The sequence below is a fragment of the Paralichthys olivaceus genome, chromosome 18 (assembly GCF_024713975.1).
Source record: "Paralichthys olivaceus isolate ysfri-2021 chromosome 18, ASM2471397v2, whole genome shotgun sequence".
Classification (NCBI taxonomy): domain Eukaryota; kingdom Metazoa; phylum Chordata; class Actinopteri; order Pleuronectiformes; family Paralichthyidae; genus Paralichthys; species Paralichthys olivaceus.
Window position 1 is genome coordinate 8,899,681 of NC_091110.1, and position 18,065 is coordinate 8,917,745.

At 42.8% G+C, this 18,065-nt stretch overlaps 1 protein-coding gene across 13 annotated transcripts in view; it reads left to right on the forward strand.

Annotated features, from left to right (window-relative positions):
* Nucleotides 1-18,065, forward strand: part of LOC109626366 (probable E3 ubiquitin-protein ligase HERC1) — a 37,320-nt gene that overhangs the window by 8,590 nt on the left and 10,665 nt on the right. For 2 of the 13 annotated variants that reach the window (XM_069513536.1, XM_069513537.1), the window contains exons 14-54: nt 77-202; nt 475-699; nt 854-1,006; nt 1,162-1,321; nt 1,684-1,887; nt 2,006-2,227; nt 2,665-2,838; nt 2,929-3,043; nt 3,248-3,365; nt 3,548-3,749; nt 3,890-4,190; nt 4,298-4,346; nt 4,423-4,468; nt 4,809-5,062; nt 5,233-5,430; nt 5,605-5,725; nt 5,860-6,100; nt 6,201-6,367; nt 6,529-6,681; nt 6,773-6,870; nt 7,086-7,181; nt 7,949-8,116; nt 8,211-8,450; nt 8,546-8,629; nt 8,919-9,144; nt 9,260-9,554; nt 9,872-10,650; nt 10,968-11,181; nt 11,799-11,968; nt 12,591-12,674; nt 13,435-13,621; nt 13,725-13,876; nt 13,964-14,160; nt 14,481-14,740; nt 14,925-14,977; nt 15,055-15,252; nt 15,870-16,035; nt 16,131-16,374; nt 16,839-17,067; nt 17,172-17,449; nt 17,924-18,051. In XM_069513536.1, coding sequence (XP_069369637.1) covers nt 77-202; nt 475-699; nt 854-1,006; nt 1,162-1,321; nt 1,684-1,887; nt 2,006-2,227; nt 2,665-2,838; nt 2,929-3,043; nt 3,248-3,365; nt 3,548-3,749; nt 3,890-4,190; nt 4,298-4,346; nt 4,423-4,468; nt 4,809-5,062; nt 5,233-5,430; nt 5,605-5,725; nt 5,860-6,100; nt 6,201-6,367; nt 6,529-6,681; nt 6,773-6,870; nt 7,086-7,181; nt 7,949-8,116; nt 8,211-8,450; nt 8,546-8,629; nt 8,919-9,144; nt 9,260-9,554; nt 9,872-10,650; nt 10,968-11,181; nt 11,799-11,968; nt 12,591-12,674; nt 13,435-13,621; nt 13,725-13,876; nt 13,964-14,160; nt 14,481-14,740; nt 14,925-14,977; nt 15,055-15,252; nt 15,870-16,035; nt 16,131-16,374; nt 16,839-17,067; nt 17,172-17,449; nt 17,924-18,051 — 7,775 coding nt within the window. Of the gene's footprint in view, nt 1-76; nt 203-474; nt 700-853; nt 1,007-1,161; nt 1,322-1,683; nt 1,888-2,005; nt 2,228-2,664; nt 2,839-2,928; nt 3,044-3,247; nt 3,366-3,547; nt 3,750-3,889; nt 4,191-4,297; nt 4,347-4,422; nt 4,469-4,808; nt 5,063-5,232; nt 5,431-5,604; nt 5,726-5,859; nt 6,101-6,200; nt 6,368-6,528; nt 6,682-6,772; nt 6,871-7,085; nt 7,182-7,948; nt 8,117-8,210; nt 8,451-8,545; nt 8,630-8,918; nt 9,145-9,259; nt 9,555-9,871; nt 10,651-10,967; nt 11,182-11,299; nt 11,347-11,798; nt 11,969-12,590; nt 12,675-13,434; nt 13,622-13,724; nt 13,877-13,963; nt 14,161-14,480; nt 14,741-14,924; nt 14,978-15,054; nt 15,253-15,869; nt 16,036-16,130; nt 16,375-16,838; nt 17,068-17,171; nt 17,450-17,923; nt 18,052-18,065 lie in introns of all 13 variants that reach the window. The other 11 variants (XM_069513545.1, XM_069513547.1, XM_069513546.1 and 8 more) reach the window with 11 other exon arrangements.

Here is an 18,065-nt window from a genome sequence, read left to right on the forward strand (position 1 = left end):
TGTCAGGTCCCATTTGTCCTAATGTATTGTTTGCAGTAAATACTCATACTGTGCTGATATTCCTTTCCATCCTCAGGCAGTTTTAAACACGTTGTCTATTGGTGCTTCTCTGCTGTTGCCTCCACTGAGGGAAAGAACAGAACTGCTGCTCTCCCTCCTTCCTCAGGGCCCTCAGAGCTTGAATGTCCTCTCCAAAGGCCAGGTATGTCGAGGTCTTTTGTGCTATTTTCACAACAGTTATAACCAAATGGCTTCCCTCATTTTTATCCTGATACACAGAGTTGGCGAACAGTGTGTGTTTGTCAAACTCACTCCAACAATTTGGAGCGTTGCTAGGCAATATGTGAAGTCTGCTTGAATGTTGTGAAATTGTGTTGCTGTAAAAACATTATTCCTTCTCTGCAGAAATGTTTTCGGTAGCCTCAGACTTTAAATGATCAAATGATTATGCAGTTCTCTCCTCTTCTTTTACAGCGTCTTCAGTTAGACATGGTCCTCAGTAGCCTTCAGGACCAGAGCCATGTAGCTTCTCTACTCGGTTACAGCAATTTTGGTGAGGTGACAGCCCTCGGACCCCCTCTGACACCTGCTGTGTCAGTCCGGCCGCCTTCTTCATCCAGCTCCGCTGAGTCCTATGACCCTCTGCACTTAGCAGAGGTGCTCCTCAGAACCCTGCTCCTCAGCATAGGCTTTTACACGGTATGCAACAGAGAGCCTCATGTGTTGCATTGTTTTACCAGCCTTTCTGCTGTTCCTTTAAATCCTGTACATTCTGGTGGACATTCTAAAAATAGAGTGTTGTTCCTATTCACCCACCCACATTAATTTTCTTTTCTTGTGTGTGCTCATATAGGAGCGGGCATTCGGGGAACTGGAGAAAAACAGTGACAAGCAGCTTTCTAGTGATAGCCAGGGACAAACTGATCCTCCCTGTCACTTCCACCAGCTGCTGTCTGGACTTCACAAACACCTGCTTGCCCATTGCTACATCCATACCAGCCATGAGGTGCACTACAGTAACAGCTATACAAAATACAAATTATACATTATTACAGAATTAACAGGCAGAAACTGTGACCATTATTTTTGTTAAAAACAGTACACAATATATATTATACTAATACATGTTGTATTTTTTAAACTAATATTTTGTCATTTTAGGTTCACACTGATTGTACTGTTCTGCAGGACGACAGCAGTGTAACGCTGCTTCGTGAGCATCTTTACCTGCTGCTTCCCTGTGCTACTGAGACCCTCAAGAGATCCACCAAACTGTTGAAGGAGAGTTCCCTGGATAAACAAATCATCAAGAAGCTTAACAGTAAGACTAATGGCTGTCAACATATGAATGTCATTATAATGTTGTAACTGTTTATATTTACTGTAGTTATGTCATTGGTACTTTTCTTATTTCCATACAATCGAATTAGAAAACGTCAGGGAAGTGATTTATTTCAAGTTTTTGTTATTTAATGACCCGTGTAGGGGCATTTTCAAACATTTATACAGGTGTTTGGTTGATCAAAACTGACATCTCAGTTGATCTTATGAAAAGCACATATACACATTCAACAAATGCATTTCAAAATTTATACCTAAACCTTCTATGTTATCAGTCTGTAGTTTTCAGTTATTTTTATCAGTGAGTCTAATCCCTCTTTCTCGTCTCCCCCTGTGTCCCAGCGGTGTTGTACAACTCAGTGGCTGGCAGCCTTCTGTGCCAGGTAATGTACTCCTTGCTGCTGCTCCCGCTGAGCACAGTTCAACCCCTCCTCAGCCATTTACTGGCCTTGCTGGAGCAGCTCAATGATTTCAATAGGTTGCTGCCAGAGACAGAGCTCTTGGAGGAACAAGAACTGGGGATAGAAGCTCAGAAGACCTCTTTGGGTGAGTGGATTTTGACTTACCTGATTAATTGAAAAAAAAAGATGGCACATTTTAAATTTATGACTCTTCCTGGAAAAATATAGATGAGTTTAACAATGATGTGGGCTCTTCTCTACAGATAAAAGTGAAGAAAACCAATGCCTGGGACAGCAGCAACAGGAGGAGGAGTGCAAGTGGGCTTGGCTGTTAGACCTAGAACGGTCTGTATCGTTGGCAGTCGGCCGTTGCCTTGGTGGTATGCTGCAGGGCCCGCCGCCCTCGCTCCCGGAGAAAACGTCAGAGTTCTGGCTATCAAATATCCTGCTCAGAAACGGGCTTGAGATGGACTACGAACAGCTGGGTAGTAAAACAAACTGCTCGCCTTCCCTGCATTCACGTGTGCTAATGTTTTGACAAATAGAGACCAACTGATTGCAGTCTCATTCCCAATGTGTGACCACATTCTGTTAAAACACTCAGAAAAACTATGAAAACACATTGTTAGTTGTAAAAAAAAAAAAAGGTAAAGGCACAAGGATTTTGGTGAGACTAGTAATGTTTAAGGACCGTTAAATACGCTTTTGGTTTTTTTCACTAGAGGATAGAGGATTTAGTGAGGGGAGTAACAAACAACATTTTCCCTATCTTACTATACATGGTACACATCTTAGACATGGAAGCCACAGAGACACCCTGTTATTTAAAGTAATAGCTTTATTATGATAATGATGAAATAGACTGTAATTTCCTTAATGCTGTGTTTCATCTGTCATCCTGTGTCATCGCTTTGCCATGTAGACTCTAACATGGCGTGGGTGACTGAGGTGGTGCTCCTGGGCAGCAGCGATGCCCGGCTTGCAGAGCTGAGTCTGAATGAGGAGACCAGGACTTTACTGGAGCTGGCTCTGGGATCCTCCAGAGGAGCTGCATGTGGAATGTGGAGGAAGATGGAGGAGTATGCTCACAGCAAAGGTACTTTCACTTTTTCTGTTTGTGTGCATGCATGAATGCCTCTGTTTGAATAATTAAAATGTGAAGCTGTATTGTTTGTTCTGAGAGCAGAATGGGAGAGCGGAGGCTCTTCAGGTGACTGTTTGCTGCAGACGGTCTGTCGCTGCTGTCTGGCTGCTCTTCTGAAACACTCAGGTCTGCAGAATGAGGCCTGCTGGCAGGACAGGTTAGTAAAACAGATATTACATTAAATTAAATACCTTATAATTTATTTTGACACTCTAAAAAACTCAAAGGCACCTATTGTTGAGGACAGTTTGTCATTTTTAAAGAATATAAAGATCTGATTGAAATGTTACAGTAACATCTTTATTGCAGTGCAGCACAATGCTAATTATCCACTCCATTTCCTCCCTCTATCTCGAAACAGATACGAGCCCTGTGAGATGCTGTTAGACGTCTATGAAACAGTTTATAAAATCAGAAGCACTCTGCTGGCACATAAAAACTCTCTAAGGACGTCACAGGTGCAGGCTGCTGCCAAACAGGTAAAAAAATAATAATGTCACAATGAAATATATGAAGTGCAGTAATTTAGCGTAGGGCAAATTACAGTGAATTCTAAACTTGGAAATATGCATGGCTGTTTAAATATAATAATCACAGGAGAAAAACACTGTTGTATATATAACATATTTAATGCCTCTGCTTTTGCTCTCTTGAATTGCAGACTGTTCAATCGCCCCCAAGTCCTGATGTAGACAGGCAAGAAGCAGGGCCCTCAGTGGAGCAAGTGGGAAAGGATCATGTGCAGCCGGCAGTGGGTCAGTGTAGCCAGGAGGTGCAGGTAACGCTACCTCCCACAGCCAACCACAACCAGGAGGAGGTTGCAGAGGAGGATGCGTTTGGCAATAGTCGTATGTACCTGTCAGGTTAGAAATGCATATCTCTAATCTGCCCTCCCCCCAGAAATGTTCAGTATTCTTTGCTTTGTATTTAAAAGTTTGTAGGCAGACCCAATCAGAAGTATTTGTTTACCACAGGCACCAAAGTCTTTTTAATGTCTCTGCAGAAGTCCTCGAATCATTCATGGCCACCCGGGAAGCCATGCAAGTGCAGCAGAATGTGACAGTTTACGAGTCCTTCGGCACCTCCACCCTCCCCAGCAGCATGGAAAGCCCTGTCAGTCCGGACAGGGAGCAGGATCCCAAAACGCATTGGGAGACGCAGGGGGATTCTGAGGAGAACTTGTCTTTCCCCGCCGCCTGCCATCTGGTGGTGTCCCGCTGTCTCTTCCTCCTGCTGGGGGTTCGGCCTGCTTGGGTGGAACCTGGCGAACGGGAGAACAGTCCGGCTACAAACGCTGGAGCGAGGTAGAGTTTGTGCCGAGCCGTGTGTTTGTTTATCAGTTTTGTCTCAGAGCAGTTGTGTTTTCTGCAAGCTGTGCTTCAACTAAGTGTTCGCATCTTCCCACTTTCAGGAAATCATCAACAGAATCCTTTACAATGGCTGCTGATGGCAGAAAACAGGTTAGTGTTGTTCAGTAACAAATTGTGGACCTACACCCCCATATCAGTGCTAATGTTCTGTCTTTGTCACCTTTAGTCCGACCAATCCAAAACGTCCTTGGGATCATCCAAGAATAAAATGGGTAAGTGTAACAAGTTAATCCTACATTTAACAATGAGTGCCTTTAGTTTGAAATGTCATGCCCTTCAGTCCTGTATGATTTTCTTATTTTCTCTTATGAATATATTAGTACCACTCCGGCCAGTAGCCGATTTGCTTGGCTAAGCATAAAACCTGGCACTGTCAGAACCCCCTGTAAAACAACACATTTTTGCTTTTAGACTTTGGTTTTTGTTTAGATTGATTAATCAAGATATAACATGTCTTCTTTCCCAGAAGATTTCATTAGTGAGAGAAATCACACCCATAACAAAGTTAACACTGAATGATTAACACTCTCTTCTATACTCTGTCTGCTTCAGGCTTACCTCTGTGTTCACTGGATATCATGAAAGACGCCTGGGACCGCCTGCGACAGTGCATCAGCCCGACAGCAACCATGTCCCACAATGGCAACAACACTTTGCCGATTCTTAACCAGGTGTTCCACTTTGCATGTGGAAGCCTGATCCACTTTTCATCCTCCTCACCAACACTGCTGGCTGGACAGACGTGTAGTCAGGCAGATCCAAAGGCCATTTCGTTTGCTATACTGCAGCAACAACAGAGGGCTGAGGTGAATAGATATTTATTTTATGTGAAATTACAAACAAACCTTTAAGATTGTTACTGAGAAATTAGACCTCTTTTCCTCCAGCTATTTGTTTACCTATTACTATAACAAAATGAAATGTAATCGGCTACACAAGTAACAACTAACTACCAACATATCTTTGTTATGATCAGATGCGACTGGAGGCCTTGTGTCAGATGTCGTCCTTCTTGTCAAAGATGGAGGAAAAGAGCAGTGGGTGCACAGTTGCCCGTCAGTTTCCTGCATTGCTGCAGTCTGTGCAGCTTCAGTTCCTCTCTGGATGCTTTGCTTTGGGAACGCATATCATTGGCTCTCCCTCAGGAGCTTATTATGAGACGCAGCATTACATGGTACGTGAAGAAATCGTGCTCTCACGTTGCTTGATTAGTAAAGATGGAAAGAAAGAAAGAATTAATTAATGTTTAATCCAATCAGATGGAGAGAGGGGGAACATTCTCAGTGTATTGAATTTATTTCTTACTGTGTTGTTGTATTAATAACCCATACCTCATATCTCAATCCAGTCTGGTACACATTCAGCTTGTATGGATACGCAAAGGGAGCTACAGTCTGCAGCCCACACCTTCTTCCAGCAGGTGGTGCGTGTCCTCAGACAGAGAGTCCTGTTTGAAAAAGAACACACGGGTTTGTTTGCTCTATTGTTTTGCATCATTTTAACGTGTTTATGTTTCATTTAAACATCATTGAACCACTCCCCCTTGGCTATTATTTTCTGCAGTTTACATTTTTCTGTGCCATATTGTCTCTGCTGTACCCAGGTTCCTGTCAGCACCTTCTCCTAGCCACAATGTTTGCACTGAATTTCTGTTACCAACCAGTGGACCTGGTGCTGGTAATCAAATGTGGCATCCTGGATGTCCTGTCTGTGCTGACAAACAACAGCTGTGCTCTGATGAACCAGAGCTGGTTTGCAGCCTCTGCATCTGGATCCATGTTAATGAATGGGTCTGTCAGACTAGCTTGTACGCGCCTGCTTCAGATACTGACTGTAGCTGCAAGGTGAGAACGTGGAAGCTTTAATCGGCTGTAAAGAAGTGTGCATGACTTCTTCTACTAAATAATATGTCTAGATTTGCTTACCAAGTTCTCCCGTTTTCAGCTCCTGTGAGGATTCACTGCCTCTCGACGTGTCCCAAGCTCTAATGGAAGTGATGTGTGAGCAGCTCCAAAATGTCCTGCACACTTTCCACCAACAGCAGACAGCGGAGAGAGGAGCAGCTGAGAGAACAGATCTCGACTCCAGCAGCAAGAGCGCAAATCTAGTTGGTGTGGCAAATTTAGCTGTATTGAAGTCAATGTCAATGTAATTTAATGAAAGAGCACAGTTAAATGTATCATTTTGAAAAGACAGATGTGGCATTTGTGAAGCTATGAAATAGCCCTTGTGTGTTTTTGAGCACAGTCCTCCTGTTGGTTTATTGTTTCAGGAGTAGAAAGCAGCAAAGTGGTTGAATCTCAGCTTGCAGACTTCTTGGTGTTTCTGAGGCGTGTGCTGTCTCTACGAGTAATGAAAAGACTTTCTACTTTTGTCAAATGGATCGATCCACTCATGGCCATTATTTTGCACAAGTGCCCTTTAGGTAAAGCTCTTCAGAATAATAAATTAAAACAGTGTTGATGTGGTTTACAGTGCAGAACATTTACATATGTTCCTTGTAATTCTCTTTTCAGGATCTCCCTGCTTCCAGAACCTTCGCACTAAGCTCCTGGCGTTTCACGTTTTAGAAAGACTGTTACCTGCTTGTTCTGAGCCAGTTCAAATTCAACAGGTACAATGCAGCGTGCAGTGATTTAAAAAATGTACTGAGTTAAAGTTCATGGCAAGAAATTGTTCAGTCACAGTAACTGAAGAAGACAATGTATTCGACAATATATTCTTGATTAAAAAGACTGGCTCCCTGACATGTTCGTTAACTTGAACTTATACATTAAGATGGATAAATTGTCAATTAAGTTTTTTCTATTTTTCTGTGCCTTCTTGTAGATTGTTAAACAACTCTTTCAGCTCTTGTCTGTTTATATGTGGGATGAACCACTCACTGAGAGGAACCACGAGGAGGAGAAGGAAAAAGACACAGGGGTAAAAAAAACTTAAACAATACTATGTAACATACTTTTACTACTGTATAGCATATTGCTATTTAACGAGCATTGTAGTCTGTTTATCTTGTCAGAGGAAAAGTTGTACAAAATGTTTCTGCAACTCTGTTAACTCAAGTAATGTATTGTATTCATTCATTATTCATTGAAGTTACTGAAACCAATTTCTGTAATATAATTCCCATAAATTCTAAATGCATGATGTAAATAACCTCCTAGCCAATAATGTTTTTTTTCAGCACATGTTTTCAGACTTCGTTTAAAATATTCTGTTAGCTTAATAGGAATATCCTAAAGGAAAGTGCCTAGTCTTACTTATGGGTTTTGAAAGAGTGAATTCATGAATGTGAGAGAAATGCAGTCCTGGCAGTGATTAAACTGAAAACAGCAGGGACACTTGATAGAACAGATGGGTATGTTATCCATGGTGGGGGCAGGAGGCAAAGTCGTGAAAAAAAAGGGAAGAGAGGAAAATAAAACCAAATGATAACTAATAAGTATAACATAACAAAGAATATTACAAGAATAAAAAGCCTTGGCTATGAAAGGATTTTTGTGTTTTAGCTATTTCTGTTTGAGTAAAGAAGTTAATGTCATATATCATTTTGTTGTGTCACTGCATCTTTGTATTTTTCATTACATATATCCTCTTTATTTGCACATTGCAACATGTAATTTATTTATATATTCAGTTGATGGACAATGCTGATATAGAGTGCTAAGTGTTGTCCACCACATGTTTTGCAGAACCCTGGCAGCTACGATGAATGTATTCCCATTGGAGATTTTTCCTTTGACCCACACAAGCTGGTCTGTTGTTCTTTGGAGAGTGGGAACATCCTCTCCCATGGCTCAGGAGGGAAAGGTTACGGCCTGGCAACCACTGCCATCACCTCTGGCTGTTTCATATGGAAAGTAAGGACTGGAATCAGCTTTTTCCTCCTTTTGTGAAGAGATTTTACCACTAAAATGTGAAATAACCTGACATGAAATCAACTTCTCTTCTCAGTTCTACATTACCAAAGAGAACAGAGGCAATGAGGGCACATGTGTGGGCGTGTCACGCTGGCCAGTCAGAGATCACAACCATCACACCACCACTGATATGTGGCTGTATCGGGCTTACAGTGGCAACCTGTACCACGGAGGGGAACTGGTCCGCACACTTCCCTCTTTTACCCAGGGAGACACCATAACCTGCATCCTGGACATGGAGGCTCACACCATTTCTTTTGCTAAGAATGATAAGGTCTGATCAAATACTCAGTTGTCATGTTGAAGCTTTGTGCTAAATGACTTTTAGATTTTTTTCTACAATGTCTTGCACTTGTTTTTTTCTGCCAGGAGCCAAAGTTGGCATTTGAAAGTGTGGTTGCCTCTGAACTGTACCCGTGTGTGTTGTTCTACAGCAGCAATCCTGGAGAAAAGGTATTTCATATACTCTGCATACAGTAGGCTCAAGGGGCACTTATGTTTTTGGACCCAAACGTTTTCATTATTGATAACTACAATCCTTGACCACGGTTAGAATAAACATATCTGTGGATTGCATTAATATTAGGACCCAGGTAGAGAACAGGTAATTGTCCACACAATGAAAAAAATACCAATACTATTATTAAGTCATTTGTAAATGGTGAGAAAATGGGTTTGCATGGCTTTTCCAATTTGCTGTACTTTGTAGTGCACCAAAACTTTACCTCTGTATTTCTTTCAGGTGGCCCTGCGTGACCTGCAGATGAGGGGCATGCCCAGTAACCTACTTCCCGGAGATCCCCTCTGCAGCCCTCGGACGATGGTGCTGCTGGAGTCAACAGTGCATCTCCTCCGTCGGCTCCATCAGTGTGACACGTGGGCCTTGCACATCAACCAGTACATCCACACCCACCTGGAGCTCATTGGTTTTTTGCTGAAAGAGGACGACTTAGGATGCTTCAGTCAGGGTCAGACACACGTTAAGATTTATTTAATTTAGTCTGCTGTTTTGTTTGAAAATGAATGATTCTTAAAACCAGGCTATTGTGTGGTTGATTTTCTCCCTCTTACATTCTCCCACAGGCTTCAGCTCCACACGCTTTGAGAAAGAAGAGACTGAAAGGGACAAAGGCCTGGCTGGTGACGACACAAGGGAACTGCCAGCACATCGCCGGTCGCTGTCAGAGGCCAAACTGGCTGCTCTTTGCACTGAAGTGTGGCCAGTACTGGCTGTGATCGGAGGAGTGGACAGCGGTCTGCGGGCTGGAGGTCTGTGCTTGCACAAGCCCAGTGGACGTAGGGCTATTCTGCTCGGTGTCCTGAAAGAAGGAAGCTCCCTGGTCAAGCTCCAGTGGGAGGAGGCGGAACTCTCTGTCAGGTATTATAAAAATAGATTTATAGTTATTCCATAATGATGATTCTCATTATCCTCCATTAAACAGTTATTATATTTTTCTTGTCTTGGTCCTCTCAGCATCTTTATTACTCTGTATAATTCTTTTCTGTTAGTGTTTATTTTTCTTCTTTTGTAATTTGTCTAACATTTTACTTTATTTTCACCATTTACCCCTCTGATCTTACTTTCTTCTTGCCTCTTCTTCTTCATTCTTAAATCCATTAATCCCTGTTGAATCCGTCCTGGTGTCAATCCATGCTCTATCTGTGGGTTCTTCCCCATCCTTCGCAATAACTAAGCTCCATGAATTCTTGGTCACCCAGCGACACCCCGGCCATCTCACTGGAGCCCTGCGATGTATCCTGCTGCGACGTCAGCCGCCTCGGAGGTCTCAAGCCAACAGTGTTGTTAGATCTGATTTATTTGATGGGGCTGCTGGAGGAGCAGGGGTGGCTGGGAGCTTATCCTCCCGCCAAAAGGAAATACTCAGAGGAAAACACGGAGACACAGAGCTGTCTGGATGAAAACCTGTCAGATGAAATCGGATGGTTGACAGAAGAGGACAGGAAAAAGTGTAAGGATCAGAAGGTTGAGACAGACCCCTGCATTTCACCGCCCTCAAACAAAGATGCCTCAAAGATTGCTGACCATCAGGAGTCGACATCTCAACCCCTACCTCACCAAACATCTCAAACCTCTAAAGTTGATGCCTTTGCACTTGAACTGAGAGCAGTTAGAGTCTCATATCTTCTCATCGGAGCTCTGAAATCCCTTACTGTCATTTTTAGCTGTGAGAAGCTATCAGATATGCTTCTAGTGCCAAAACATGACCCCTCCAACTCCTCAGTGAGTCCCCTTTCCAGCCTGAACCCTGAGCAGGCTAAGGGCAGCTGCAAACAATGGGATGAGAGTGCTGAGCTGAGATCAGTGCTGCAGTATGTGGTGCAGAGCATGGTGAAGTGGGCGGTCAGGCCCTGTCCCATCAAACAGAGCGTGTCTCTATCCGACCTGGAAAGGGCTCAGGTCATGATCTACAAGGGAGCCCTGAATAGACTGCAGGAGGACAAAGAACGCAAAGGTATCTGCATTTAAAGATTTGATCTGGTATCCATTTTTGTCAGGTTACTGTAGTGCAGAGCTGGAGATGAGAAATTTGGATCAAATTATCTGATCAATTGTCTGTCTTTCAACTAATTGCAGCTCTAGTTGATATTTAAAAAAACACTTTTAACTCATGGAATATGTTGAATTCAAATTACTTGCTCATGATCTAAATACTTGACGGACTTAAATCTTGCATTGCACTTACAAAGACTTTTGAACTGACTCAGACTTATGCTCAAGGATTCTCACTGACACTATGTTGTAACCTTCATCACTCTGTTTTTCGTGCAGAATCAGGCCACAACTTGTCCTCTCAGCCCATCTCCAAGTCTTCCAGCTCTGTGTCCTTGTACAGCGCGGGTTCAGAGGGCACCGCCATCTTCGGCCAATCAAACAGAGCGTCTGCCTCATCCTCCAACACGGACTTGGCATCGTCTCTGCCAACAAACCTGCAGACGGACGGCCTTGATAATTTCAACCCTTTCCTCCCCATCAGCCTCCTCCAGTGAGTAGAAAAATATGAATTTGATTTAAGTATGCAATAATAAAAGCTTGGTACGGCTCATTAATAGACACAAACACATTAACTGGAGTCATCATTCTCATGTGACTGATTGCTACAGACCTGTATCTTTTGGCAGCGGCAGCTTGTCTGAAGTCCAGGGAATGGGTGAGTTAGGATCTGTATGAAAAGAGGAGAGTGAGGATTCTGCTTGCTCTGTCCTCAGTCTCAGCTGCAGCTCTGCCTGCTTGTTTTTCTCCTAACCCAGCCAGTGGACCTGAGTGTCAGTGTCACTCCTGTTTCGAGAAGTGAATAAACAGCTTCAGGGCTGTGTAACAAAATCAAAGTCATCCAGGGAGGAGACTTTGAGTGAGAGCTCCCAGCCAAAGTGCTCCCATAATACACAGCACATATTGTTAGCAGGCTTAAGCAAAACCTTGACATAAAAAAATACATGCTGGAATAACTGTGTCTTTTAAGCATCTTAAATCAGGTTAATTAAACCTCACCTTATAGTTTTAAGATAATATTATAAACGTTTGTTTTGGACTGAAGACTGTTAATGTAATACCTCCTGCACTGTGTTATTACTGTACATACTATATGTTCGCTCCCTCTAGGCACATGGTACTAACTCGGTTCCCCACGCTTACCGGCCTGGTTAGTGCTCCCCCCGTTCTGCACCCTTGCTTCAGCCTGGCCAGCTCTGCTTCTTGTGACGCCTTCACAGAGCAGCAGACTAGCTTCATGGAACCAGGTCCTTGCAGCACACAGGCCAGGAGCAGCCTGGGTAAGAACAGATGCAGAGACGTTAATGGTGGAAGAGCTGTAAGAAGTCAAAGTAAAGTGAAGTAGTACATAGACGGTAACAAACCTTTTCCCCATGCTGGCTCCATATGCAAACATGCTATTAATGTAATTGAAAAATCTGTCTCTTGCATGATCTTATATTTCCAGCTACTTGTCACTACTTAATCTGCAGCCCAAAACAGCATGTGTTTTGCTCTGTCATTAGACATTTATTGTTGTCACAACTATGGATTGCATGCATAACACAAGTTTGTGCACTTACATGCTTGAATGGCACCGTTTTTCTCATTGTCACTTATGTTGTTGTTATTTTTTAACATTTCTGAGAAGTACATTAAACACAGGATACATTAGGATTAACAAGCTAGTTGATTGGTAGGTGCAATCATTCATTTAAGAGAACTAAATTGAAAAGGTGTACTGTAGATAGGAGAGGTTTTTCTTTGCCAGTAGACTAATAAAACAAAATAGAAAATAAATAAAAAATAAAAACTGTTAACGTTATTTAGTTTTCTGCTATATTCCACAGCATTTACATTTTTAAAAATGTAGTCGTGTGCTTGCTTTTGTTTTCTGTTTTTCCTTTTCTCCTCAACCACCAGAACGGACACAAATGTTTGTCACCAGTCGGTTGCTAGAAATGGGATTCTCTATGAGACATATCCACTGGGCCATGGAGGCAGCAGGTACTGCTTTGTGGAGTGTGTCTGATGCCATAAAAGTTTTTTGCTTCATGTGCTTTCTATTTTAAAACATCTGTCTTTCACTGTGAGCCACAGCCGTGTAAAAAGAAAAGTATTGTTCTGTGTGGAGAAAAAAGCTTTTTCTTTGATAGAAAATATCACAGTTTTAGGATGAAGACAATGCTGTTACTAATGGTGGACATTAACTAAGATTTCAGTACAAGTTAGTTTCTGATTTTAATGCATAAATAACAAGCATCAAGATCATATTTACCATATATAGGGGGTTCAATGAGAACATTTTATTCTGCTTTTCTTCCTTTAATCTGCACGTACTGGAGCAAAGGCATTTGTTGGATGGTCATCAAATTTTCATCAGGGAAAACAAATTGAGGTTACTTGAACACAACATTTTGCAATTTCACTACATGGTGAAAGTGAACCTATTACAGATTTGTTTGTTTACGAATGGCACAGATCACATATGTATTATGAGCATGTAAGTGCATGAATATTTTCACATTTACACTCAACTCCACTTTAGCATCACTGAAAATCCCCCCCACTCACATATCACAAATTTCACAACACCCCTCATCACACACTGTATCATCAGAGCAGATGTGCCAGTCTGACCTTTAATATTACACTGTAGCGTGATCATCTGGTGGTGATGTCCGACATGAAGTAACGATGCAGCACTCCATGATCCGTCCTTTCTTTTTGAACTCTGACAGTTCAACTTCCCTGTGGTCCCCCCCAGATGTAGCTGGTGACTTGGACTCACAAACCATCGAGGTGTTGGCCAGCTGGATGCTCGAGCACCCCCTGACTGAGGAGCAGCTGGCGGGCGAGCCACCGAGAGCTGAGGGTGCTCCTGAGACCCCGTCCTCGGATGGGCCAGAGACGGTGCAGTGTCCCGAGCGCCCCACCAGTCAGCCCACTGAAAGGTCACAGATTTCAGGATCATATATGACATTTTGCAGTTGGTACTGTTTTAATTGTAAGAATACAATCAGTTTGCTCATGGGCTGCTTGTTGTTTTGTTTATAGCCTGTTGCCAGGGCTGGACTGGATAGAGAGGGAGAGCTTCTTGGACGTCCACCTGACCAGAAACAGACCTCCTCCAGCACGGCGGCGTCGTTCAGGCTCAACTCAGAGGACGTCATTTCGAAGGGCGGGTCAGAAAAACAACTTTGTAAATTGTAAAAAGGACAAAACATATTCCTGTTTCTATTACCTGACTGAAATATAATGATTAAAGACTGAAACAAACAAACACATCTTTTCAGACTTGCCATCACCAAACACCCTCCCGCAGCTGTACCAACAACACACAGCGGTGGGCGAATGGCCAGAGGTGGAGTTTCATCCGTACTGTGCTGAGGACGAGACAGAGTTGGGCTACATGGATGATCCATACCATGAGGAAACTTATGAGGATCTGCTCACCTTCAGTTTGGAGAGAGACACACTCCAGATAGTGGAGGTGACAAACAAATTATATCACTATCACTAAGGCTTCAAGACATGGACAAAACACATTTTGATTACTTTAATTAAAATATGTCATGATTTGAAATATAAAAGGACAAACGCTGTGGTCAAACATTCAGATTAACCTGTAACCAACATCACATCAGGAATTTTGTTTCATTTCCCTTCATGAGCACTCAGTAGTATCTTGTATTAATTCCTACAGACTGCACTGTACATAAGAGCTACTTTTAGACTTAATATGTTTATGTCTAAGCTTCACTTACACTATTACACTATATCATCCATTTTACCGTATAACCCTCATTTTAGGCCGGAGAAGAACACAGCCAGATGGTGAAGTGCGAGTTGTGCAACACCCTAACCTTGCAGTTCAACAATCACATAAAGCGACGTCACCCAGGTTGTGGGCAGAGTGCTGCACGAAAGGGCTACGACAGCACCGGGGCCTACGTGGACGTGTGGTTCAAAGGGGAGTGTGGCTCAAACTTTCCATTCTACCTCCTGTGCAGCTCCTGCAGGGAAAAGTATCTGGCTGCAAACCTGAGCGACACAGCTTCTAAATATGAAAGGTGAAGCAGATATATGTGAAATTATGTTTGCAGGAAATGTATGCATGCACTACAAATTGCATAGAGACCTATGTGGTTCAGCTTCCAGTTTTTAATTTAAATGTGGCCTCATAGGGCTAATGTTGGGCCTTGGCAGAGGGTTGTGCCTACTTTGTTAATGGTTTGGCCCTCCTTTTGCTTTTAGGATTAAAGGTCTGACATCTGATCTGATCGGCCAGCTAGACAGCACTTCTGATGGTAAGAAATTTTGTCAATCATTTGGTTTTCATTTAATGCATTTGTTTATAATTTTAATTGAACCTCTGTTTGCTCAGATGATTGGGAAATGAGCCACCAAGACGAGTGTGACACAGAAAAGCTGACTGGACTGGAGGACTTTGGGCTCCTGCTGAGACCCCTGGGGCTGACTGAGAAGAAGCTGGTGCCTGATGCCATTGCCTTCACTGAACCAGATCCACTTGGAGCTCGGGTTTACAGCTCTGCTGACCCAGCAAGAGCAGGAGCTCCCAAAGGTACGGAGGGCAGAGTCCTACACGGGTCCATTTTTACAAACCTGCACCTCCTTGATCCTGCAAAGCTCCGTCAAATACGGATCTACCCAGACCCGCTGATATATGATACGATTACGATATGAACAGATGTGGAAGTGAATAACAAGGAAAAGAAGTTGTAATGCAAATCTGTATATTAAGGAGCTGACACATCCTGGGTAAATTAAAAGGAAGGGGATTTTCTGCAGATACTGTATATTATGACTCCCAACAGAGTGACATAAAACCAAGCTACCATGACTATGATAAAACTTCCTACACATCTCTGAATATTAAATTGCTGATCACATCTCTTATGAACGATTAAGACTACTTGTTGTAACACATGCCCACATTCCCTCTGTTGTTGTTGGCAGCATCCATCCACAGTCAAATTTACTGCATCATGGTGACTCATCAATCATTTATCATAGCAGACGCACATACTCCAATTTGTCCCAGTGATAAAGTGAGTTTTGTTTCTTCTGAGTCTTTTCATACTGTCAGCGAGCTTTAAAATGCAAGTTTAACAAGTTGATTAGGGATTTGTCCTGTAATTAATTAACTGTGGTTTGACGTGTGTTTGTTGTCCTCACCAGGGAATGCCCTTGTTGAGCAGAAGACCTCTCTGAGCCTTGGACAGCAGGCAGTGTCACTGAGGGACTCTCACGATCGACTGAAAGCTCTGAGAAGAGTCACCTCCACAGCCCAGATTCTGCTCGCTTACAGCATGGTGATGAGAGCTCTGTCTCAGACCGCCTCTAGGTACAGTGTGTTTGAACAGAATGTGGCCTTGTTTACATATTTTTCACCACGTGATCATTGTGGTTTCAAGATTCCTCTTTTATCTCCTTCTCCAGTGCGTCAGTGTGCAGCCAGTCCAATGGATTAGAGTCCTTGGGTCTGGCAGATATTCGCATTCTGGTGCGTTTGATGACTCTGGCAGCGGGGGGCAGGGCTCACACCTGTGTGGGCAGACAGTCAGGTGTGAAGGGATCAGAACGCAACAACTCCACCTGCCTCAGCTTCCTAACCTCAGCCATCGGCAGCGTGGTGTCCCATAGCTCTACTGCATACAGACAGCTAGTGGAGATATGCACTCAGGTCAGTTATTGATAAATACTGTGTATGACCTGGATATTGTGGGTGGAAATCCTTTTATGCCTTTGTAATTTTGTTTTTTTGTGTTTATCTAATTGAAAGAAAAAGAATATCAAAAACAAATATATTGATATATAAAATACAAAAATATTAATAATAATGAATTAAAAACTGGCAATTTATCAGATGAAGTTAAAACAACAAAGCATCAGAAATTATAAATGATTCAATTACTATATATTGGATTTATCCTTGCATCAAGGGATAGTTTAATCGTGAATATATATCAACTTTGTAAAAGCAAGGAAATTAATGTAAATACTCAAATGTGAATAAATGTAATTCTACTTATACTTAACTAATGTTGCTGCTAGTTTGTGTTCTTTATTAATTTATGAGTTCATTTATGTGAATTTCCCTTAGAGGGATTAATACATTTGTCTGAATATGAATATGTTTGTCTGTAGAACCTAATGGCCGCAGCTACAGGGGTGAACATTGGGGCCATTGGTGATCCACAGCAGAGAGGTTGTCTGAACTCCAGTCTAACAGCTGCAGCACACGGAGCCCAGATGCAGAAAGACTACAACGACCAGACGCCCCCCACTTTCCTGGTCACCCAGAGTCTGGTGTCCCTGCTGACTGAGAAGGGCGTTCACTGCTACGGCCCAGACAGGACTGAACATGAGACCAATGGTGATGTTTATGAAGTAGCTGTGTTGTTATGTTTGATAAATATTTATTAGTGTCTGAATATTGTGATGTTGTTATTCATTGTAGCACTCCTCTGTTTAACCTAGATGCAGGGAACCACGGGGTGTCTTCTACGTCCTTGCCTCCTTCCCCTTTACCCCATGTGAGTGCCAGAGTGGGCCCTCTGGAGCTGGCAAATGCATTGGCAGCATGCGTTCTGTCTGCCAGGCTCACCAGTCAACACCGCCAGTGGGCAACGCAGCAGCTGGTGCAATTGCTGGCCTCCACAGGAAGGGACATCCCTAATCGTCCCCAAACATACAGCGACCTGGCCGGTGACTTGCGCAAATGTCCCCTCAAGAGGCTGGAAGGACATTACAACAAGGTGAGGGACTCTGTGTTGGTCAGTTCGGTACAAATTGTTTCAACAAACCTCATTAAAACAGAGCGGAAAATAACAGCTTTATGTTTCTGTTGACTCCGGTCATGGCTTTCGAAGACTGATGCATTATGTTTTAGGGTTTTCTGTTCATCTTGTAAACATGAAATCTGACTTGAGGGAGATAGAGAGATAGATAGAGCAGTCTCTCCTCCCTCAGGATAACAGCATGGTCGTGGTTTTTAATTATAGCCAGGGCTTTACATTTTCTATTGAAGTAATGTGTATGATCAAGTAAAAAAAATGGATTTAGACTTGAGAAATATTAAGAAATCCAACAACACCGTCATTACTGTGCACAGCAGTAGAGGTTTACAAAACATCAACAAAGAGAGAGATGATTGTAGTGATACAGGCCGTTTCCCCTCTAATCTAGTGAAGGTAGTAAAAGTATGTCTGCATTATCTCTTTTTGTTGCAGGTGGCCAGCTGCTCCTGGAGCAGTGAGCAGAGTTTGCTGGCTACATGCTCCCAAGACAAGGTGGTGCAGTTATGGAGCATCAGCCACAACACAGCAGAGTTACAGACCACCTTCTCCTGTATTACCAGGTATAACCTCCCTG